General features: G+C 36.9%; 1 protein-coding gene across 4 annotated transcripts in view; it reads right to left on the reverse strand.

Annotated features, from left to right (window-relative positions):
* The window catches only part of Bruce (BIR repeat containing ubiquitin-conjugating enzyme), a 60,861-nt gene that overhangs the window by 13,612 nt on the left and 23,516 nt on the right, over positions 1-23,733 (reverse strand). Inside the window, exons 19-47 of one of the 4 annotated variants that reach the window (XM_068762896.1) lie at positions 23,201-23,407; positions 22,787-22,915; positions 22,215-22,368; positions 21,749-21,829; positions 20,018-20,162; positions 17,357-17,666; positions 16,317-16,489; positions 15,670-15,745; positions 14,132-14,263; positions 13,274-13,532; positions 12,298-12,503; positions 11,469-11,589; positions 10,835-10,915; positions 10,565-10,690; positions 10,345-10,484; positions 9,618-9,777; positions 8,342-8,560; positions 8,000-8,243; positions 7,485-7,738; positions 7,017-7,222; positions 6,294-6,429; positions 6,053-6,137; positions 5,646-5,836; positions 4,396-4,497; positions 4,168-4,321; positions 3,141-3,283; positions 1,937-2,176; positions 390-635; positions 64-210 (exon numbers count right to left, since the gene is read on the reverse strand). In XM_068762896.1, coding sequence (XP_068618997.1) covers positions 64-210; positions 390-635; positions 1,937-2,176; positions 3,141-3,283; positions 4,168-4,321; positions 4,396-4,497; positions 5,646-5,836; positions 6,053-6,137; positions 6,294-6,429; positions 7,017-7,222; positions 7,485-7,738; positions 8,000-8,243; positions 8,342-8,560; positions 9,618-9,777; positions 10,345-10,484; positions 10,565-10,690; positions 10,835-10,915; positions 11,469-11,589; positions 12,298-12,503; positions 13,274-13,532; positions 14,132-14,263; positions 15,670-15,745; positions 16,317-16,489; positions 17,357-17,666; positions 20,018-20,162; positions 21,749-21,829; positions 22,215-22,368; positions 22,787-22,915; positions 23,201-23,407 — 4,867 coding nt within the window. Of the gene's footprint in view, positions 1-63; positions 211-389; positions 636-1,936; positions 2,177-3,140; positions 3,284-4,167; positions 4,322-4,395; positions 4,498-5,645; positions 5,837-6,052; positions 6,138-6,293; positions 6,430-7,016; positions 7,223-7,484; positions 7,739-7,999; positions 8,268-8,341; positions 8,561-9,617; positions 9,778-10,344; positions 10,485-10,564; positions 10,691-10,834; positions 10,916-11,468; positions 11,590-12,297; positions 12,504-13,273; positions 13,533-14,131; positions 14,264-15,669; positions 15,746-16,316; positions 16,490-17,356; positions 17,667-20,017; positions 20,163-21,748; positions 21,830-22,214; positions 22,369-22,786; positions 22,916-23,200; positions 23,408-23,733 lie in introns of all 4 variants that reach the window. The other 3 variants (XM_068762895.1, XM_068762894.1, XM_068762897.1) reach the window with 3 other exon arrangements.

The raw sequence follows: 23,733 nt of genomic DNA on the forward strand, positions 1-23,733 counted from the left end.
ATCTAAATGAAACCAGACTGGTGTTAACAATATGTTAAAATAGATATATATTTATTTATTTACCGCCATTAGTGTTGAGGTGTAGCGTGAGTGTAAGGTGCGGCCCGAACTCATGCGGGCAGGCGGCGGCCAGCTGCGCCAGGGTAGCACTGCCGGGCACGAAGCCCTCCAGCCCGCTCACCTGCACGCGGATTGTAGTTTCGATGAACTCTGCAAATGATAAAAATTAATTAAGAGCTAAAAATAAATAATTGTACACTAATTACATGTTCCCACTTACCAAAAAGATAATGTTACTGAAAAACCTTACATTGACACAAACATTAATACACTATAATTAATTACAGTATATTACCTCGGAAAGTAAAAGGGTAATAATATTAACTGACCATCAGTAACGGACAACGTGGAGTTCTCGCTGCTAGTTTTGCTCTGTCGCTTCTTGCTGCCCTGCTGCTTGAGGGAGGTGTTCTTGACGTCCTTGACGCGCTTGTCTTTGGAGGCACTGGCTGCGGCCAGGGTGAGCTCCCACGCCTCGGCGACCGTCATGATAGCTGTGTCGGAGGCGCTGCGCAGTACCGACGACGTGCCGCTGTTCGCCGCGTTGTTCACACACAGCTTCGCTGCCTCGTCTACTAAAAGCATTGTCAACGTACAATACAAGCTCTGCTTTACACAATACCAAACATTAATAAAACGTGAATACATTTTTATTTTATCTAATAGCGTAAATATTAATTATGATCTGCCTTTTTTAACGTAACTTTTGTACTTCTGCTTTGGTAATCGTAATATTGCCAAAACTGTCCTAAGAGTAGTATGGTACAGTAACCGGCGATAAATATTGCACATCGACATTTGGAAAAAAAAAAACAATCGGCTAATTTCGGCTTCGTAGAGCGTTATCTTTGTCGCACAAAATACAAACAATCCGGTGTCTATTAAGAGCTGTTAAAATAAATATAATTACTTCTATTTATAATTATTTTTATTCTTTGTATTAAATACACCAGTTTCTCTATAAATAGTGGCTAAATTTTTATATTTATAAGAACGTCTCATTTTATTAATAGGTATACCATTGTTTATTATATACAGTTGGAATTTTCTTAAATAATTAAATACGCAAACATAATTTAAACATGTTCTTTCATTTAATTTTACCCCTACTTAATGCCACCGTGTATAGAAAAATTGGCAACATTTTTCTTACATTTTTCCATATTTTCACTCCATAAGTCTTCCTCATGCCTAAACTAAAATATGAAAAAAGTAAAAAATATTGTCCATTTAAGTGTATTTGTCAAAAAAAACTTTTTACACCAATTTGAAATCAATGTTATAAGTTACATAAATTTATTTTTTCTATTGTAATGCAGCGGACCAATAATTTTTGACAGTACAAAAACAGGGACAGTAAACAATAATTAATTTTAACAGGTAGTGATCACAATTTCGAAAACGCTTCTTTCTTATTGTATTATCGTTACGTTATTCACTACTTTTTAAATCATTAATTTTCAATGAGGGTGTACCATGAAATAATTGACAGCAAATTAGCTCTACATTCAGCCTTTTAGAGCCCTATAACCAATTGGCTATATCTAGAATGTCTTGAAACATAGCATTAATCAAAACTCGTATATTTTAAAATTATCATATTAGGGAACACAAAATTTTTATTAAATAAAGTTTTAACATAATTTTATTTAATAATTAAGAAAATTTTGCGCGCAAGTTAGGAAATTAAGAATATAACCGAAATTCCAATATGGCGCCGAAGTAAGAGTATTGCTGTGGAAAGTTCGAGACAGATTGCTCCGACCGCTATGACTAGACCTATTTGGCGTTAAGTTCGCACGCAAATGTTAGAGCTGTAACCAAGCAGCCTTATTTGAATGTATTCGTTTAGCAAGAAGCGAAGTGGTGAACTCACGAGGTGGGCGGTGCTCGGTGAGCAGCGCGCGTACTGTGGTGTGCATGGGCAGCGTGAGCAGCGCGTGGCAGTGCGCGGAGGGGTGGGGAGGAGCACTACCCGCACCAGCGCCCGCGCCTGCGCCCACTCCTGCGCCCGCACCCGCCCCGGCCCAGCGCAGCGCCACCGTGCCGCGCTCCGATGACAGCACCAGACGCAGGATCAACGCGCGCGTGAACCCGGACAGACCTTCTGGACCTACTGTTGCGTGACACACACACACACACATTATCAATAAGCTCACAGCAACTCAAATATTTTTATTTTAATGAAGATAATCATCATCCCGTCAACCAGTAGACGCCTACTGCAAAATCAGGCCATAAAAATCGCCTGCTGACTGGCCTTGCGACCGTGATTATGTACGTCGTCGGTCCACCTAGTGGAGGGCGTACCCACGCCGCGTCTACCGGCTCGTGGTCACCATTCGAGAACCTTTCGGTAGTATCGGTGTGCCTCGCCAAATTTTTCGATCTACGCCGGTGAATCTCTAAGCATAGCCCTCTCCGTTGCTCCCTGGGTGGAATTAAGCTGTGACTTCTGCAGATCTCCAGTTTTTCATTCAAATTCACACCACTTCAATCACAGTACTCTTTATTGCTTATTGAGTGAACTAGAGTCAGTCTTCTTAATTAATTGAAATTAATAAATGAACAATGAAAATAACGTTAGGTAATTAGAATATACTGCTGCCATGAATTTATTGCTAGTTTATTGTTTTAATACCGCGAAGAACAGTTTTTTATTTTTAAATAGTGTCTATATGACAATCAGAATCTAGCGTGTTCAAATCACGTCACGGTCACCAATATACGTGATTAGCGGGTGGACGGTAACCATCTGAACATTATTCGTGATTTCTTAATGGCGAGGAAGATGATAGCCAAAAATGATTGATGGTATATATTTACATGTATACAATTAACAAAAAGACCATTGACAATTCCGACTCTAGCGCAATGATAACGACTTTATCACTGATAGTGTTCGAATCCAAATAGGTGTTTAAATTGAAATTCCAATGCGCAAGAGTGATTTAACAAAAGTGTTGTGGTTAGTGGTCAGTAATATGGAGCGTAAATGCTACAGTTCATGTATGCTTCCGAGATCATACACAGTACAGACAAAGTTAATGTAGCTTATTTGTAATAATAAAGGAACTTACTGTTACTTTGCATCGACTCGAGTATATTGTGTAAAGTGGCAGCAAAGAGTTTCTGGTTGGCAGTGTGACAGACTGTGAGGTCGGCAAACAACCGAATGGTGTTTTCCTCCAACTGCGCATATTCAGAGCTTTCTTGCCATGACCTGCAATAAATATATATATTTACGGTACCTGCTTCCATACACAAAATTTAATGTGCATACTTGTTATAATTTTATTTACTTAATGATTTAACAATCGTAACGAAATACAATAAAATATTCTAAAGCTTAAATACAAATATAACTTATTTATTATATCTCTAATAACAAATTGAAACTACATGTGTAAATTATAACCAGACTATTTCATTAATCTTAGGACAATGTTTGAGAACTGTTGGATCTAAATACAACATGCAACCAAAAATTTATTATTTGCTTATTCCTACAATGTTGGTGATATTGTTGTTTTTTTAATAGTTTGTATGTAGCATACGCATTGTATAATTTATTCGATAAAGTTAATGTATCAATTAACACAGCAATTTTGTAAGTAAGTAAAAGGAGAAAAATACTGTAGTAAACCTGACTAAAATTCTAAAGAAATATTAAGATGCTTTCACATATGCCTAGACTTTCGTGACATAATCCAACATTTCTTTATCTAATTCACAGTTACTTTCTAATTTTCAATTTGAATTATCTTATTGTATGGAACTTGATCTTACTCATTTACATGGTTTATATAAAAATGTACACATCAAACATTGTTAAATTTCATTTAAAATGGGCAACTTCAGAGTTTCTGGCAAACTCTTCTTAACATATCAGCTTTTAGAGTTGGTGGCAGCTTACAACTTATTATGTTAAAATGATGGACGGATTTAGCTGGGTTGAATAAAGCTAACCCGACGCAAAATAGGCCGCTAAGTTGCGAAAACCAATTCGCAGAAACAAGCAAAACAATATAATGGACGATTTTAAGGTACACGTAAACGCCTATTTGAATAAAGATATTTTGAATTTGGAATTGATTATGCACTCACGTGGGACGCGGGCGCGGGTAGCAGAGAAGGCGCAGTAGCGGTGTCCAGAAGGAGCTACCGGTACTGCCCAGCCAGTCCTTTATCCGACGATCCACGCACATGAGCCGCGCCCACTCCACCACGTCACTGATGTGTTGCATCGACGGCATGTCCGCTGCAAACAAACATTAGTTAAAACTACCCACACACACATTAAAATAACTTAGCATTAAAATAAACTTAGTTTACCGTGTGTTGTTTGATTCGTGTCCTTGTCAGCGTCAGACATCTGTACGTCTTCTTGATTGATCAGTTGTTCCTTGATTAACTGTAATTTGGCCTCACTAAAATCTGGAAAAAGTTAAACATGTCTGTGTTTAAAATACGTTATATTAGAATTTAGACAAGTCCTGCATTTGGCATTTTAATACTGCTAATATTAGACTTTTACCTGAGCAGGGTCCATACAAATAAATTAAATTACAATAAAAAATTTATTGAATAATTACTTAAAATTGGAATCAAATTTATTAAATTACAATTGTAAATACTTAATATTGTTTACTCGTAATATAAAATAAGAAATAGTGTAGTAAGCCACAGATAGGATTAGTTTGTGTCGACACAACGTGATAATAGTTTTATTCAAAGTTGATTTATATATATGATCCTCTCTTATCAGTAGCGGTTCTAGTTATTAACCTAAACCATTAAGAATTATGGACCTATATTCTTGTACCACTTGTCTAATCCATTTACAACATATGTATGTGTTTAATGACTGATTATATGACTATTGTTATGGATCACGATGTATGCCATAGCTCTTATTCAACAGGCTATTATGACTATAAGAGACGCATCCAGTAATAAACTAAGGGTCACTCCGCAGCAATTGGGACAGCCACATGCCGCAACTTTGAATGATTTTTTTGGTTTCGATCATATGCTGTATTATATATCGTATTATTATCGTGAAATCCCAATACCGATCAGTATTAACTAGCATCTAAAACAGTGTTGCCTAACATAGGACCTATGCCCCACAGGAGTGATTGGGGACGCGACAGGAATTTAACCCTTTCGCTTTAACATAAATTTTATGTATATTAGATAGGAGGCCGTAATAGTTTCAAAAAGGCTGAGGTGGGCATGGCACAGAAAAGCTTTGAAAATACTGATCTCAAAGAATTACTGAGTAGTACTGATCACTAATTATTTTTTAAATTTAAAGAATTTATGAAAATTTAAAGAAAATTTGGATGTTCCATTTTTAATATTTAATTTCAATACTACGTGTTTTAAAGTTTGTACATATTTAAAAAAAAATTATAAAAAAAAGCTAAAATATCTTTAAATTTAAAAACTTTTTGTACACCTTTTAAATACGTACCCAAAAGAGATTCGCAAAAGATTTTAAAATTTGAAAGCACAGACAATTAGAAGCTTAGCCACCATTACATTATTTACACACGCACAGACATAGGACTATACAATACCTATGATGCAGCGCACAAGTGCAAGCGGCAGCGGCGAGTGAAGTAAGAGCAGTGTCGCAGCGGGCGATAGCGAGGCGGCGGCTAGCGTGCGCAGTTGCCGGCCGCTTAGCCGGGCCGCCACCGCAGCCCCAGAGTCCTCCAAAGCGCTAGCGGGCCGGTGCACCTTGCGATCATCCGTCAACCCCTCCATACTGTATAAAAATTACAATTAATAGTACAATACGTCACACTTAACCTTTATGAAATTCTCGCCCGGCTTTGTTATAAATTTTCATAACAAAAACTGCTTTTCTATAATTTTTATTTACATGTTCACAAAAATTCACTTATCATAAATTGACATAGTCAAAAGACCGTTGATTAAAGATAAATAGTTGAAAAAGTTATAATAAATAAATGAAATATACCTTTCATCATTGTCTAAAGGAACTCCCATATGTTCCATCAGCTTTTTGAAGAGATCTGGTCTAATGTAGCACATTGAGCATATAACTGGAAAAAAAAATAATTATAAAGAATGTGACAAAAATATTAATAATGAATTTCAATACTGATTTTAGAGCTACACAAACATCCTTTAACTTTGATCCCGATACAAGTCAAAATCATACATAATAATCAAACAATCATAACAATGGATTTGCTTACTAGCATCAAGTGATTTTTTCAGCAAACTAATTTCCGTAACGTCTTGAACCCACGCGTACACGAGATCGAACAGCTCGTCCGTGATCAATTCGTCTATGGTGTCCAACAATCTTTCTTCTTTAAGAGTCCACAGCACCTGCAAATGTTTGTTTAATTATATATATATAATTCATTGTCAGCAATATTGTTATATTACACAAAATAATATTTGATATGAGGCAGAAGAATAAATGTTTAATTTGTAGAACGTTGTCTTTATCGCACAGTGCTGACAGCATGAATTTACAAAATAGTTGAAATAAAAATGCTAATCAAAACCGCATTAAAAAACGTAATAGACACAGACATGTCTCATATAACTATATAGTTTTATATACAACATTCTGAAAGGACGTTGAAAATTTCAGCAAATGTCATGTTTGTTGATAACAATGCTGATGATGATGTAAGCCGATCGCAACTGATCTTTTTGGAAATCTCTGTAGGAGGCAGAGAATGTCTTACGGATGGAATGATAATTATAATCAGCTCACGTATTTATGTTTGGAACTGTTGTCAAAAGTTCTAGTGAATTTAAACAAATCTACTGATTAAGGGCTGAGGGCTACTCTAAGCCTGCACCATATAAATAAGTCGGCATGAAACGGATACATCAAGGATAATGGGACTGCATGATAGACATTATATTTTCATTCATATGGATGTAAACAAAGTGTAACTAACGGATGCCAATGTGTGCAGCAGCGCAGCGGAGGGCGTGCGTCGCGGTCGTGTCGCAGCGTCGGCCAGCCAGCGTACGTAGGCCGCCGTGGTGCCGACTGGGCAGCGCCGGCACAGCTGCCGCGCCGCCCAGCACACCGCCGACACGCTGCCGCCCGATCGGCTCGCGCCGTAGCCCGAGCTCGAACCGCCCAGGCCCATTTGGAATGCTACGAGGCAATACCAGGACATGGATTAGTATTATTTAACACATTCACACACGTTCTCTGTAATTTATTTATTTATAAAATTTTGTAAAGATGTGTTTGGGCATGCTAATATTCATATAAATACTATAATTATTATAATCACATGAATAGTTAACAGAGTCGGAGCCCAAACGGTCAAGGGTGTAATATTTATGAAAAGATATAATAAGGCGCTTATGTATATATTTTTAACAAATTTATTTAATAAACCAATATTTAATACCATGTGCGTAAGCGTGCTCATCGGTAGCAAGTAGCGCATTCAGCAGCGGCGCGCGCAAGTCGGGGCAAGCGCGCGCGGCCGCCAGCAGCGCTGTATGTGCAGCGTGCGCGGCGTGCGCCTGCGCGTGCGCAGTGCCACTTCGCGGGACCAGAACTGCAGCACACAGCGCGCGCACTGCCGCAGGGCTGCCCACACGCGCCCACCGACTTGATTCTAGGCGAGCGCAAGCCGCCACCACGCACGCCCAGTTGTTGCTACAAATATAATAAATATTTGAATTATGTTATTTTTGATTAAATCATTCTTGCGCGATTTCTATTCGTCCTCAACATCGAAATTCAAACCTAAAAGTATTGGAGCGTTAATGTTGTTTTTGATATTAGTTTTCAATAATTATTTACTATAATATGTCATACCATGTTTTTGAACGTAGTGCATGCTGTGTATCCTTAGGCTTCACTACTTGTAGAAATTACCTAGTTTAATTAAATATAAAAGTGTTAATTATGACTTACGTGTTTCCATTAGGTGCGAGCATGGTGGACGCGGCGAAGGCAGGCGCGACGATGAGTCGCAATTGGAGCAAGCCCATGTATGAGCTGTCGCGCGGTTTGTAGAGACGCAACTGAACTGTAGTGGCCACCACCGGGCGCGCCAGTACAAGTCTGATGAACGTCATACCGGCGGTGCACTGAGGCGGTCCGAGGGGCGCCAAAGGACCTCCGCATGATGCTTCTATGCCTACTGCGCCAGGACAAGCTGCAAGACAAGGCACATATGAGGCTAAATTTGCCATAAATTTCCTTCGATCTAAAAACAAGAAGATAGTTATATTGAAGACCTATAGCAGCACTCACTGGCAAGACTGGTAAGGTGGGGTTGCATGTGCACCTCATGCAGCTGTGCAGCATAGGGAAGCGTCAGGGTGAGAGCGAGCGAGGCGTCGTCCGCGCTGAAGAAGTGGTATGACCAGGCGGCCGCGCGCACACGCCGCGCCGCGCACGCGCCCCCGCCACCGCCACCGTCCAGCAGTACGTCCGCCGCCTGCGCCGTCGGGTTGTCGCAGGTCACGGTGCCTACAAATAATGTAATACAAATACAGTTCTGATTCGTAAACAACATGCCATTCATTAAATCTCTTGTTGACATCAACTTGAATCTACCACTTGTTCAGATGAAATGTCTAAGACCTGAGAAGAACAGGTGAAATAAACAGCAGGAGCATGAATTTCTTTTTTTAATCATACTGAATTACATAATCATAGAAGTAGCCTGGAGTCGAACACATCACTCCCAAGGTGTGTTTAATATTATGAAGTTGTTTACAGTGTAGTAACATAAGCACATAAATATTCTATGGTATTTTTGACATATCCAGCAATGGAGGCTCTCTTAATTATTTTTTTTGAATTCTCTAGTAAAAGCATATATATAGAAGAAAGAAATTGCTAATTTAATTAAGTTGAGTCAAAAAAAGTAAGGTACAAATAATATCTGATTGCTTCTGGTATTGCGTACGTCATTTTCTAGAAAAATCGGTAATGATTTTTTTTTGTCAATCCGACTCAAAAACAATAATACAATAGTACAGCAATTATGTACTTATCGTACTGAATACTCGAGATACTGCACTGTCTGTGTAAAAAGAATAAAGAGAAGGCTCAACACCAAGTAAAACCATACAAAAACTAAATATAAAAAATAGAAACAGCACACCAAATATCATTGTTGTTCCAATCATTCTACTTATCACCATTCATGACGTCACTTCAGATCATCATCATCAAAGATAGTGACGATGTCCAGTCCGCTTTCCAGATCCGTCGACTTCCTGCATCCTCAACTATGCTGTCGGTCCACCAACAAACTTGCCAAACGGCTTCAACTGTCTCGGGGTTGTTACTCGAGAACCTTTCGGCCTAAACAGTCGTGGGTTGCATAAGCAATTTACTCTACCCTTTGCCATTATAGACGATAAATTCTTCTGTCTGTTTCAGTAACCTTCATTTTTCAGCGGATCTCATCTGACCTTTCAGTGACCTTGAGTCTTTATTAAACTCGCTTCACATATTTTACTTTAATATAATTATAGCATTTAATAAATAAGAATTGTGGTCAGTTGTGCAGACATACAGAGAGGTGCAATGTTGACGAGTCCGTTGACGGTCTCCGTGAGCGGCGGCTGCGATCTCTTGCCGGAGCTAGCCGAAGTGGACATGTTGATGACTTGAGGTGGAACCTTCAGATGGTTCATCAGAGAAGACACCAGACCTTGGCTATTGCTGGGTCCTGCCTGTAAGATTAAACACATTTAAGTCAACCAAGTAAACAAGTAATTACATTAAAAATTTAAACCAAAACATTTATTCTCTTTACAACATACTATGTACTTCTTCAATACGTCCCCAGGCATTGAAATAATAAATTATATAATTTTAATGATGATTGACTTTCGCATAAATTCTCGATTTTTCTCGCATTGATTTGCTGTGAATTCTTATCCACTTAAATATCAATGGTTTAAAAAATAATAAATAAGGTAATGATAAAGTAGGAAAAAACGCGTGCGTAATTCAAATTATTACATATTAAATGTAATTGCTGTTTACTCTCTATCCTTGCAACTTAACTACTTGTAGAAGTTTTTAGCCTGTTGCATTCCAATATATAAAATAAATTAATTTCACATATTTCTGAGTGATCACTTTGTACAGGGGATCGGAAATAGGTGTTAAAGTTTCAAAGCCTTTTGCTGCCTAGATTTATAAATAGGTAAGTTACAGATACAGATACATGATATGTAACAAATCTATTTGTATGTACATACAGTGTAAAGTGTTATAAACAATTGTTACCGCACCTGATGACATGCCGTCAATTTCTCAACAGAGAGCTCCAGACCTCCGGCTTCAATAAAGGCAGAGAGTGCTTCACTCTTGTCCAAAAGCTTTACAATGAGTTGTTGCATGGCTTGCGATAGATGTATTATCTCCTTTTTTCCTACAATAAATAACATATTTTTAAAATGAAAATACTTTAAAAATTCGATTGTATTTGTCATGGTGTGACTATGTACTTACTGAGGAATTCCATTAGACTGGGCACCATTAATGCAGGATTCGAAGCAACAGTTGGCAATTGGGCCACCAGCCAAAACATCTCTTCTTTCAAAGATGAATATTCTGAGGACAGCTCGGTGTTAGAGCCTGTTAAAAATTGTCATTATAAAACAAATATTTTGTTAGTAGACTTAACTGCGGTAAACTATTTTTTGTTACATTTAATTAAACGCTTATAGATGATTACTAAAATTGTTTAACATAAATTATTATTATTTAAGAAATGCTCACCTGTAGTCATTACTAATGTCAATCCGTCACACATTGACAAAGTCGTGTAAAAGTGTTGCATTATCTCAGGGTCTTGTAATACTGAAAACAATTTTTTTCACGTTAATATTGATTGATAAAAAAATATAAGAAACTTTCAGTAACGTCAGCCTAGTATAATATTTTTAACTCTATTGGATTTTGCACTAATTTTTTCTAGGAAAAAAAATCCATTCAAAATCTAGAAGGCAGTGATATAGTTATTTCAAACTGTTAATAACATTTTAAGGTTGGAAATAAAAAATAAAACAATTCTTCTTTGATTATATTTTTACGAATGTAATAGTTAAAGTTGTAATTTTTTTGAATTTAGTTGAATTTGTAATATTTATCAGGCTTCATATAGAAATTGAGAGTATGGAGTATTAATCGGATTGAAGGCAGTGCCTTGGTTACTACACGCTCAGTAGCAAGGTGTATAAATACAAGAATGGATGGAACTTCAACATGTTATATTTCTATTTTGTTTGCAGGTTTTTAACTTTATAAAAACCTTTTTAAAATCTTAACGAATATATGAAGAGAAAATATATTTGATCGGGGTTTTGAGTTTAGCAATACATTTGGTGATTTATTTTAATTTTGTAATCGTTACCTGTGTCGGCGAGGCACGGCGTGCGAGGCAGGTGTTTGCGCTCATCCTCCAGGTTGGTATCATCAGGCGCGCCCAGCGCCTTGCTCTCGTCAGTCTGTGACTGCTCGCTGCTTGACCCAGCCTAAACCACAATCACTTATTTACTAGTGCTTTAACTAACAAAAAAGCGAAACCAATATTTATTATTACGAATAGATTTTGCTAAGTATTTTTAAAATATAATGACATTGATACAACATTAGGTTTTAAGAAAAGAACCCGGCAAGCAACTCGATAGTAAGTCTTTTATCTCAAAATTTTACAATTATCCCTGTTTTATGTATATTTCTATTTGCTACGTAATCAGAATTATGCTCATTCCTAGTACGTTCATCTTCTATATAATCTTTAATTTAAAAATAACATTTATATTAAATTATAAATAACAAACTTGCTTTACTCATAGCGGTATCTAGACTGTATATCCTAAATATAATGAAATAGAGAACATGTAAAGTGGATCGATGCGCGACTAAAGTAGCTTAAATGTAAATCGATTTATTAGACAGAAGTTAAGTGTATGTTAAATACATACAGTCTAATCTGTTTTTATGAAAAAAAAAAGTAAGTTTGATCGCATTCTTTGAAATTAGCTTCCAAAATTTGAAAAAAAAAAAAACTTTTTTTTTCATCACAGAATTACTTTTTGGTGAAGAGATAGTTGCCTGACAGGTCTCATTTTAACCAGTTGGTAGGAGACATTTTTACTTAAAGAGAGCAGAGTTCTTTTTTTTATTCAGCTCTGATCGGCGATTCTTATGACTTTTATGTGCGTCAGGTTGTGACATACCTGTCCCTGGGGTGGTAGCGGCGAAGACAGCAGGCGGCGCGCAAAGTGCAGCAGGTGCGCGATGACAGCCCGGCGAGGGGGCACGCGGCGCGCGGGCACTGCGCCTGTGGCCAACACGTCGGCTAGCAAACCCGTCAGACGCACCTCAGGTCCGCTGTCGCCGCGGGCGCTGCCCGCGCTACGCACCCACCACAGGCTCTGGACCGCTGATAAATAAAATCATAAGAACTTATTTCATTGAAGTTTTTAACATATAATTAACAATATTTAGCGGCGAAGGTCTTTGAATAGTATTTGTTGCCGGATCAGGGACATGGTCGTTTAAAGTGAGACCTTATAAGAAGGCTCGAGGTCACCAAGAAAGCCATTGACGAAATCATATCATAAATACAGATAACTACAGGATAATCAAGGTCTGCGTAGCTTGAAGAATTGCTGACTGAAGTGGCAGTGAACCGGGTACATCGCTCGTACAAGCGACGGCCGTTGAGGCTCAAAAGTTTCTAGTATGGCGACCAAGAGTCTGTTGACAAGACGTGGATAAGCAAAGCCCCCATAAGGCGGATCACCTCATGCGTGCAGCGTATGACCGGTCATCGAAACGATTTTTGGAGAGAGGTCTATTATCCTATGACTTGCAATGGACGTCTATTGCCTGACATGATAAATTGGGTTTAAATTGAGTTTTATAAGTTATACATCTGTATTTTGAATTACTGTTTACAGTAAATTACATGAATAAAGTGGACTTACAATGCAGCTTGTAATAATATGTACATGTACTGTCACTTTATAATATATTGTGAACTAGTTAAAAATAAGTAACAGGGAGAGTTTTTTTTTTACTTTTACAAAATAGTTTTAATAGTACTCAATAACGCGAAAATATACACATACATACAATATGGTAACTCTGTATGTGGTATAGTTACTTTAACAATTCTAGTCACTATTCAATAACTATATCTTTGGTTACCTATGGCTCGTATGAGAGGCATTGCGTAGTGCACGTGGTGCGGCGAGAGGGCGGGCAGCAGCGCGTGCGCGGTGCGCAGCAGCGCAGCGTGCAGGTCGAGCGCGTGAGCGTGCGTGTGCGCGTGCGTAGGCGACCACAGCTGGGAGAGCACGCGCAGCGTGACCAACGCGCCCGCGCCGCCGCGTGCCTTCACCACGCGCGCCAGCACCGCCTGCAGCACGCTTGCTGCGCCCAGACCCGCGCCCGCATACGGACCAGACTACAACACAAACCAAAGTTTACCAAATATCCTACCACTTAACTAAATCTGGTACAGCGAGTCTACTCGTCAACACTTTTGAACCTATTGCAGTGAAAACATATTAAAATAAAACTTGTTTTAGAGTCATATTGTATATGATATAGTACACATTGGAAACAAGTTAATTTACACTATGATTTGTAACAAAAGTATTAGCTGAACTTTCGTGAGAGTTGTTCGCAAGTTTTGCATTTAACATTTTGCGAATTAATTTTTGTTAAGTTAGATCCCAAATCCATCACCGTGTTATTGAAACCGCTTTATCGCGCCTAGTGTAAGCTAGGCAATAGAAAAGAAGGCTTCAGCGCCACCGTCACGAGCGTTGATGGCGGACTGACGGATCGACCGATACTGCTATTTCAGTTGTACTGAATTTACATGTTTAATAAAAAAAAGTTGTTGTGCACTGTAAAATCATTTTTTTAACGTTAATACACTACAACTGTTTTAATCATAACCGAGGAGTCTTGGTGTATAATTTATTAACTATAATATTGTTTTCCTGTCTCGCACTTAATGCAATGCAGAAATACAATTTACGTGACATGTATACTTACAAGATAGGGCTCCGAAGTAGCGACAGCGCCGTCCGCACTTACGTCGATAGAAATGAATTTCACAAGCGCAGGCACGAAGTACTCGCACTCGAGTATGACGCGTCCCACCGTCTGCGCACTGCCCTCTGCCGTCTGTACAAAACAATTGGTTGTAATCATTCAAAACAAATTACAAGTCAGTGAATTTATATATACAGCACGCGCCACACCACACCCGCTGCAGACACTCAACAACTGCTGCATCTGAGACGCTCCGCACAGAACATGACGTCATTCATAACAGGACTAAACGCTTAATCTTAAGGGGCGGCCGCTCGCTCCCTAACCCCGAACAGCGTGGGCGAATCGAGGTTGGATCAGGATCCCTCCTCGACTCGCCTATGGTACACGCATACGGAACATCTCTACTCGGGTAGAGCGGTTTGCTACGTGCGAATGTCTTCGTGCAATTATTTTATTTTGTAATTCACGGACTCTTCCGCTCCTAAAAGCCCCCGAGCTAACAGCAACAACTTCAACCACAGCACACAGAACTAATCCAAAACAGAATATAATCTATCTTAAAATCAGAATCTGATCATAAGTTTCATTTTACCCATTAATATCATTTAGTAGGAATATGAAACTTACATGTAGCAATTACCCTTATATATTACTAAAATAAACCTAACAATATACAAAACAAACTCAATTGACTGAAACTTGAAACTTTAATGTAAGGTAATAAATTAATATAGGAGCATATAATAACGAATAAATTACAATATTAACAGCCATTAAAAATAGTTGACTATTTTATGAATAACTTTCCTTTTATAATCCTTTCTCAAATTTTTAATGTTTTGAATTGAATAATTTTATTAAATTTCATTCAATGAACTTTTCATTTTTCAATTTAAATAAGTTGGTTTGCATCTGTTGTAATGCAGGGGGTGACCAACCTTTTAACTCAACTAGTAGTTTAAATTTTGACATACTATAGTGATCTATTAATAATAAAAATATTTAAAAAATAAAACATACAATTTTTAAAAAATAAAAAATTCTTATACATATTCAACAGAAAAAATCACGCAGGCGCGACGCCTTGCCTTCGTATTGCTTGTTTGAATAAAACGCTGTGGGAGCAACTCGCTAAAAATTAATTCTTTTGGTTTAGTATGTAATACCATTTATTATTATAAATTTTATAACGATATATTATTAGAATTTTCGAAATGCTAGGCGAGCATAAACATGTTCAAAGGACCGCAAGTGGCTCGAGGGCCGCATGTTGCTCATCCCAGGTGTAATGATGATATAGATTACCGATTGTATTCGTCACCATCATTTCAGCCATATGAAAGCTTGGAAGTAGCCTGCATCTAACTTCCTTCAAAGACACGACGATCCATAGTCTCCTCTCAAGAATCAATATGACAGAGTATTGGGTTTGTATAGTATAAACGCAACTTGTTTATCATACATTATAAAGAAGTGCCCTTAGTTAAATACAAATTATATCAACCAAAATTTTTAAATAGAAAAGGCAAACTTACTTGTAAAGGTAGTGCGGCTATCCACGCTAAAGCTTGCATTGATAATACCCAACATCTCAATGAGATGTTATCTAACCTGTAATACAAAATCAAATCTTGAATCCAATTATTATTTTACCAATTAAAAACATTAAACGATTAAATACAACAGCATGTAGAGACAATGTTGAGAATGAATATTGTAAATGTGAAACAAAACTAAGTTTTTAAGCATTGCATTTCTTTCATTGTGATATTTGTGTATTCATTTCATTTGCTAAACTTAAATTATTAATTAAAAAATTGCACAGCTTGTATTATTTATTTGTGATAATCCACCTTTTCCTTCTATTATACTTCATTAAATGAATATATGAATTATACATTATTAAGAACCCGAAAAGATAAACATGTTCTCTTGCCTCTCTTCTCGGGTTCTTGAACTGCTTTCTTTTTAACCTCTTATTTTAGGTGTTCTTGAATTGTCTAATCTGCAACTTCTTCTGTATCTTGTTTAATCTGCAACTTTGTGTGTTTGTTAGATAATGATGGGTATAACAAACCAAGGTAAGATCATGTATCACTTGTCTCCCAAAAGTGCACTAGAGCATTAAATTAAGATGAATCGTGTATTGATGCGTATATAAATGGCCATGTCTCAAACTCACGTGCACAGCTGTTGCAGGATCGCAGTGACGGTGTCGGGGGCAAGACGCACACGCGGCGTGTCCGCGGGCACTGCCAGTGGACTCGCAGACCACGAGGTCGTGTTACCCCCCCACGAGGATCCGTTCAACGTTAGCCACAGCGACACCACGTTCTCCATTAATGTACAGTCGGTCTGTAATCAATACAAAATGCGTGACATTTAAAAAAAAATGTTTATTTTTAAACTAAGGATGTTCACATCTTTGTAAGCCACATAAATGTAGTAACTTTTTCCTTGGCGACTGTCTATGGTATTACATCTTACACTTACATGTAATGTTTCTAAATTGTCTTGTAATATATTTAAGAATCTATAAAATTATTGTGCTACAGAAGAGAGCTATTTGTTCATTTGTTATATGGGACCTAAAGACTGCCTTAAAGAAAAAAATAGTAATGAAAATACAATGTCACTATATAATCGGTATTAATGACAATATGGTTTTGCACATAAGACCATTAATAAATTTAAGAAAAACTGTAATTTACACGAGATTAGCAAATAAAGAAAAGCTTCTTAAACATATCTCTACATAACTCTTACGGGTAACTGTGCAAAGTATTCCAGTGTGTAATGTCTCTAAATAATCTTGTGATGAATATAAGAAGTTCACTACACAAAACTTAGTAAAAAAAAAATTTTTTTTAGTATAAAGGATTTTTAACTGATAATTAACGTATTGCTTTAGTGTTGTATTAAGGATGTTTTAAAAGTGATTACAAAACAATTCTTTACTCTGGAAGATAATATATACTACTGTAAGGGGAGTTTAATCTGATTTTACTTTCTGTCAAAAAGGCCTTATTTAGCATTATTCTCACAACACACCGAATTGTCATTATTAATGATGCTATATGGACAATGATATGAATAAATGAATAAAGTTAAGTCTCATTTTAAAAATTGAATGTCTATGAATGATTAAGTTGCATTCTTAAAGCCTTTTCCTCGCAAGTTATTATCAAATAATACATATTAATTATGGAATTATTTACATACCTGTTGGTGGAATTCGAGGGCCAAGTGCCTGAACACGTCATATAAGGTGTGCGCAAGCTGTGGATGCGCACGTGTGCTTGTAGTGGAAGAGGGTGGCATAACTCCAGGGGGCGATGTGGAGGAGGCTGCAGGCGAGGTGGCGGGCGGAGTGGTAGTTGGAGGCGAAGTGGGCGTTCGTGGAGGTCGCGCGGAGGCACGAAGCGCAGCAGGCAGGGCACCCGAAGTGGCAGCCAGGAGCCGCCGCGCAAGTGACTCGCCTGTTGAAGCCGGACCGCTCTCCAGCCGCGAATCCACGCAGTTCGATATGCCACTGCACGCAAGCAACACACAACGATCTCAAATTAAAATTTAAATACTTTCATCAAAATAAACAAATGATAAATACTAGAAATAAATATTCATTCCTAACGCACTGAATGTCGGCTTCAAAAATAATTTATTCATCATATTTAGAGTCTAAGTGTATGCACATACAAATTTCCACGGCATATCTTAGACCTTTCTTTTCTTAGTTTTAACCCTTCTTTGCATGGTGATGGAAATTTCCATCATAACATTTAGTCAACAAAAAAAGATACTCAAAACCCTTGTAACGTAAATTTGTTGTTGCTCGCAACTTTTTAAGGGACTATTGCGTACAACAAAACGCGGTTGTCGAAAAATAGCAAAGGTCACTGTGAATTACCAGACCTAGAACTTGTTATTCTGCTGTTTGTTGAGACTGGAAGAAAGGAGCGAGATATTAAATTGTTTTATGGAAATAAACGGAGATATAAAATACAATAAAAAATGAAAATGAGTGGAAAAAGGTTTGTTTTCATGTTTTTGTTATTTTATGTACAATTTATATCAAAACACTATAAATGAATTTCTCAAAACGTTGTGATAGAAATTTACATCACTATGCAGTAACTTCACTTGTAATGTATGGGAATTTTTTTTTGTAAATGTTTATTTTATGTTGTTTTTTGGGGAAACTTGAATGAAAGAGATATTGCAGATTATCTTTGTAAGTTATAAGGCGGTTGGCTCTCAGAAGATGGCCTTAATGACCAAGATTCCGATGATGAAAACCACGATGCTGATGAAATTATAAGTGTTGCAGGAGGAGAATGATGATGACGATGTGGATGAAACTGCTGACGTTGAACCTCCTCTTGTAAAACCAGACGATCAAGAACCCTCTCACACATCAAATTCATCTAATTTGCAGTCTTCATCCAGTTTTCCATTTGACAAAAGAAACTTGATTTGGAAAAAAAGGAATCTGGTGTGTGACACAGATAAAATTACTTTCTCGGGGAGTTCTGCTGCTTCAGGTGGTCTATCACACCTAGAAACTCCATATCAATGTTTTAACCATTTTATCACTGAAGATTTTATCAAAACATTACTAAAAGAGACAAATTTATATAAAAAACAGAGTAATACCAGTTCATCTATATCATTTACAGAATATGATTTTTATAAGTTCTTTGGTATATTATTATACATGCCAGTAATCAAATTTCCTAGCACAAGATCATACTGGTATACATACTGATATTACTTGTCCGTTTATTGTCCAAGAATACAATAAACATATGGGAGGAGTAGATCTCATGGATAGCTTTTTGGGCAGAAATCATATAAAAATGGGGTCTAAAAAGTGGTATTTGCGTATTTTTTTCAACTATTTGATTTTGCTATTATAAACTCTTGGATTGTTTATAAAAAAAATGCTCAAGAAAGTGATGAACCTAAAAAGAGTCTGCTTACAATGGGCCAATTCAGAAATGAATTGTCCTTTGTGCTATGCAACAAAGGAACCACCAAAGCAGCTAAAAGAGGGCGTCCTGGTACCAGTGTACTAGAAGAAGAATTACAATCAAAAAAAGAAAAGGTTCTCCAGCTCCACCACCTCCAAAAGACATAAGAAAAGATGGTGCTGAACATTGACCAAAAGTAGGTGGGTCACCCCGGTGCAAATTTCCCAAATGTAAAGGCTATTCTACAATTTCGTGTAATAAATGTGGCGTCAATTGGTGCTTAAATAAAATAATTATTGTTTTTTGAATTATCACTAAAAAAAAAGAAGACTAAGTAAACAACTTTTTTTATTTATTTAGTACCGGGCTAAATATGTGAAACTGCATGATGATGTAAATTTCCATCATATTGTTTTTTACATAATACATATTTTTATTCACACTAGGATTTTTTTTCATATTTTTCCTTTAATCTAGAGCATTAATTACATCACCCTGATTTATTTTAAAAAAATAGTAAAAATCATGCAAAGAAGGGTTAAATCTAAAATGAAAAGTATATTATTATATAAATCTGATTTAAAAATACTTTTTATTTTTAAAGCTTTTAGTTGATCGAAATGTGTTAAATTTAGTCTGTTGAATCATTTCACATTGTTAATATATACCACAATTTAAAAAAAAATATTGAAAATTAAAATATTTGCAAGTGTCTTATTTTCTGGTCAGTTCTTTTTAGCAGATCAGCATTCCGCGTTAGTGTTTATTATAATTTTAAAATAAGTCACGATTTAAAAGTGTCTTTAATGCCTATTCAAATAAAGGTATTTTGAATTTAAAATTAAATTACGTTATTTTGATCATAAGGCCGATAAAAAGTACTTATCGTGTAATACTCGGAGCTATCTTTTACCTAGTATTGAAACCTTCAGTGCAAAGTTTTGCCTTGCTCTCCTTTTTGACAGCATCAAGGAAATCTAGATCTGGCTTCTCTTCTGTCTCCGAGTCATCCAGTTCTATCACTTGGCTGAGACGATATTCAATGTCCTTTAAGGTATCTGTTACACACAACAAAAAAATGTTTAAAAAATAACTGTAACCTATACAAAACCTTTTTTATTGATTTATGATAATCTAGTTTATTTTTATTTTATTGAACACACATTTGTCTAAAGTATACTAAATGTTTGCAAAATCTATGGCAACTTATACACACTGTGGACACAATTTGGAAGCATTAAAACGATAGTAAAAGCATAATTAAAATTTTCCGTTAGGCAAATCAATAAAACTATATCAAGCTTCATTTATTAATCCCATTAAAATTAACTGTGTTAACAAGAAATTATTATATATACTTTCATTTCTGAAATATGAAAGTTATATTGAAGCCATTATCTTGGCCATTATCATTATTTTGTACAGTTTACTGTTAATCATAACTTTATATCAAACTTATCGATAAACCACATATTAGATACAGATGTATGGGGATTAGATTTATAGGCGAGGGATATGTCCAACACAAAATGACCTATGGCTGCAATGATGATGATTAGAGATGATAAGTAAATTTGTTTTATATTAGAATATGATCATTTTTTGTAGTGACAAAACTTCCATGCAAGGTATCTAAGTGCTAATGCAGTGTCTAATCTTCCTCACATTATAACTATGGTGCATAAGTAAACCAGGACAATAGCAATGGTTTACTTGTTTAAAGCGCTTAGTTAAGGTATTAAGATTGTCCATACAAATAATATTTCGAGTAAGTGATTAAGTTAAGAAAGTGCGATGTCGTTTGAACACTAGATGGTTCTTTACAAAGTGTCACCAGAAAACAGTACTCGTTCAAGCAACACATGTTTTCATTGCTTTGTTGTTGGCTTCTAGACTCTACAGCCGATAATAATAATAGTTACGCTCACTTGCCCCTGTTCTTCATTAAAAAAATGCTTTATTTAATAATATTGCATTCGAAATCTTTTTTATCCAATTCGGTACGAGCGACGTATAATCGACGGCCACGGGTGAATGCCCACAGCCGGCTCTTGTCTGTCGTGACACTGAGCTCGTCTTGCTCTTTAACAAACTTGTGATCAGAGTGTTTTACATTACAAGCTGATACAGATACGCATGACGTTCACCTAATGTTAAACTGTAATTGCAGAGATATGTTAAAATTTCTTGGTTGACGAATTAAGTCGACGCTCGGCCGTGCGCATTCTCATATTAAGGCCGTCGACCATAGTCATAGTCGACCCTCCGCTATTTGTACGGTTATGTGGCCGATAAGCGCCGTAACGAAGTGGTTAACAATAATCATGATTTCCTTCGGCTACTTGCCCTCTTATGCTAATATTTGATCGCTTTAGGACTGAAAGAAATATAAGCAACATACAGAATTATAAATATCATTGATGATATTTAATTAAACTAATCTATTAAATGGAATAATAAGAGATAGATTAATTTGGAGCAAGGAACAGAAGAAAAGCGGTTTCCGTCGTGTGTAATTGTGCAATAACATCTATCTACCAGTGAAAATAGACGCGATCGCTCTCAACATCAACTCGTTTAGCGACAAGCAAACAGACAAACGCATTGCACAGCGAAGCCGCATTAGTTAGTGCTATTTCCTTACTTGCGGCCACGATTGACGTAGCGACAGCTTTTGCCTTCGCATTGTCGCCCTTCGTCAGGCCAAAACTATCGGCTAACACATCTGCAACGAGAACAATGCTGTTACTCCACACGGGTGTCCGTTCGTTTGTCAGTCCGTCTGTGGCCTGTGCGCTTTTCACTGATAGTTAGCAAATTGAACATTCATTACAAAACAAACTTAATCAGTGCCCGTTGAAATTCAATCTGAAATTACATTACAAAACACAATCGCAATTATTACTTTTTTAAACTACTACGACATTGTTGAAACTCTCTTAAGTTTCTATTGTTGATGAAAGTCAATAAGTCCAAAATGACAAACTGAGAAATGAGATTTTCCAGATCTTTTTTTCTTATGATTGTTATTTGTTTAACAAACTGTTGTGCTGTATAAATGTACACGTTGTTCTTATGTGGAAATAAAACTTTATGTATATTAAAGTTACCAGCAACAGTAGCGCCCTTGCTTTTCCGCGGCGGGCGGCCGAAACTGCTGTCATCCTGTGAGACGCGCGCACGCGATGTGCCCGCCTCTCCCCACGCGGGCTCCTCGTTGGCAGGACTCGGGGAACTTTCAACGTTTTCGTATTCAACTAAATCCTAGAAAAAAAAATTACATTTTACATCTTACCAAAGGTAAAATATAAGATTCGTACGATATAAATAAGACAGCAAATAAAAATATTTTTAATAATTTAAATACACACTTAGTAAAAAAAAATGTTAGTGCTTGCGTGCCGTTGATATTTTACATGTACTTCTTCAAAAAGCTTATCTGGTATAATAAGATATTAATAAGATATTACTATGTGTGTAGCCCTGTATTTTGAAATCATTTTTTTTTTGTTTTATTATTATAATTACGCTTATTATTATTTCTGATATCGTTTAATTTTTAATAGAGCGTACAGTAAATTCATTAAGAGCAAAAGCTTTATACATTCACTTTAATGCTTGTCCACGTGTAACTAATCGGCCTGTATATATAAAAGAATAATTGTTTTTATCAACAACTTACTTGTAGTAGTGTGGTTAGGGCGTGTCGCGGCCAGGCGGGCAACGTGACCGCAAGGCGCGCCAAACCTAACACGCTGGCAGGATCCAACAGTGACGCACCACCGCAGGATGAGCACAGCCTCCCAATAACCTGCACAGGACAAGATGGAGATTAAAATGTTACACAGTAAATTAATTGTATCGATGAACAAGCCACAAGAAATTGTCGGAGGTGCAACGCTAGGAGTTGTAGACGATTATGCACTTAAGTCAAAGCATCCAACTTCGAGAAAAAGTATACTCGCCGAATTCAACGAGTGCTGTAAGTGAAAACTTGTTATTGGCTTATCAGTTAACTGGTTTAAGAGATAATTAGGTTGTAACTGCTGTATGTTTTCCATACCTTAAATAAAATTAATTATCAGAAATAACTCACTTTTGCACAAAGCAGCAGCGTCTCTCCAGCGACAGTGCTGTCCATGGCCAATATGTGCGCAACGAGGGCCTGCGCCAACTGAATGGCCAGCGTGGGCGTCAGCAAGCGCGAGGCGCGTTCAACCTCCTCCGCTTTGCAGCTGTTGCTACCATTGCCACGCTTACCGACCATTGCAAGTCGAGCCTTTAGATTAAGACGGGCGCGATGCTGTTCAAAAACAAAATCATTTAAGATGATAACCATTGTCGTTATTAAAGTCGCAGGATGTGGCCTACCTAAGACCAGTCATTGTGGCGATCTTTTGAGAAGGCCTATGGTTTGCAATGGACGTCAACATGCAAATTACTCACTCCATACTTATCAAGGAAACATTGTTCATTATAACCTGTTATAATAATTGTAAAAGGAGCTCAGCCTTTGTTCATTTACTTGAGATTCTCTCAATAGGTTATGTATTAAATTCACATAAATATTTACTTTCTGATGCAAAATCCACTTAAAGGCGTGGGCAACATTCAGGTTAGTGATGATCA

The sequence above is a fragment of the Battus philenor genome, unplaced genomic scaffold (assembly GCF_028537555.1).
Source record: "Battus philenor isolate CCGP_79_NKW_IND1 unplaced genomic scaffold, ilBatPhil1.0.hap1 SCAF_17, whole genome shotgun sequence".
Classification (NCBI taxonomy): Eukaryota; Metazoa; Arthropoda; class Insecta; order Lepidoptera; family Papilionidae; genus Battus; species Battus philenor.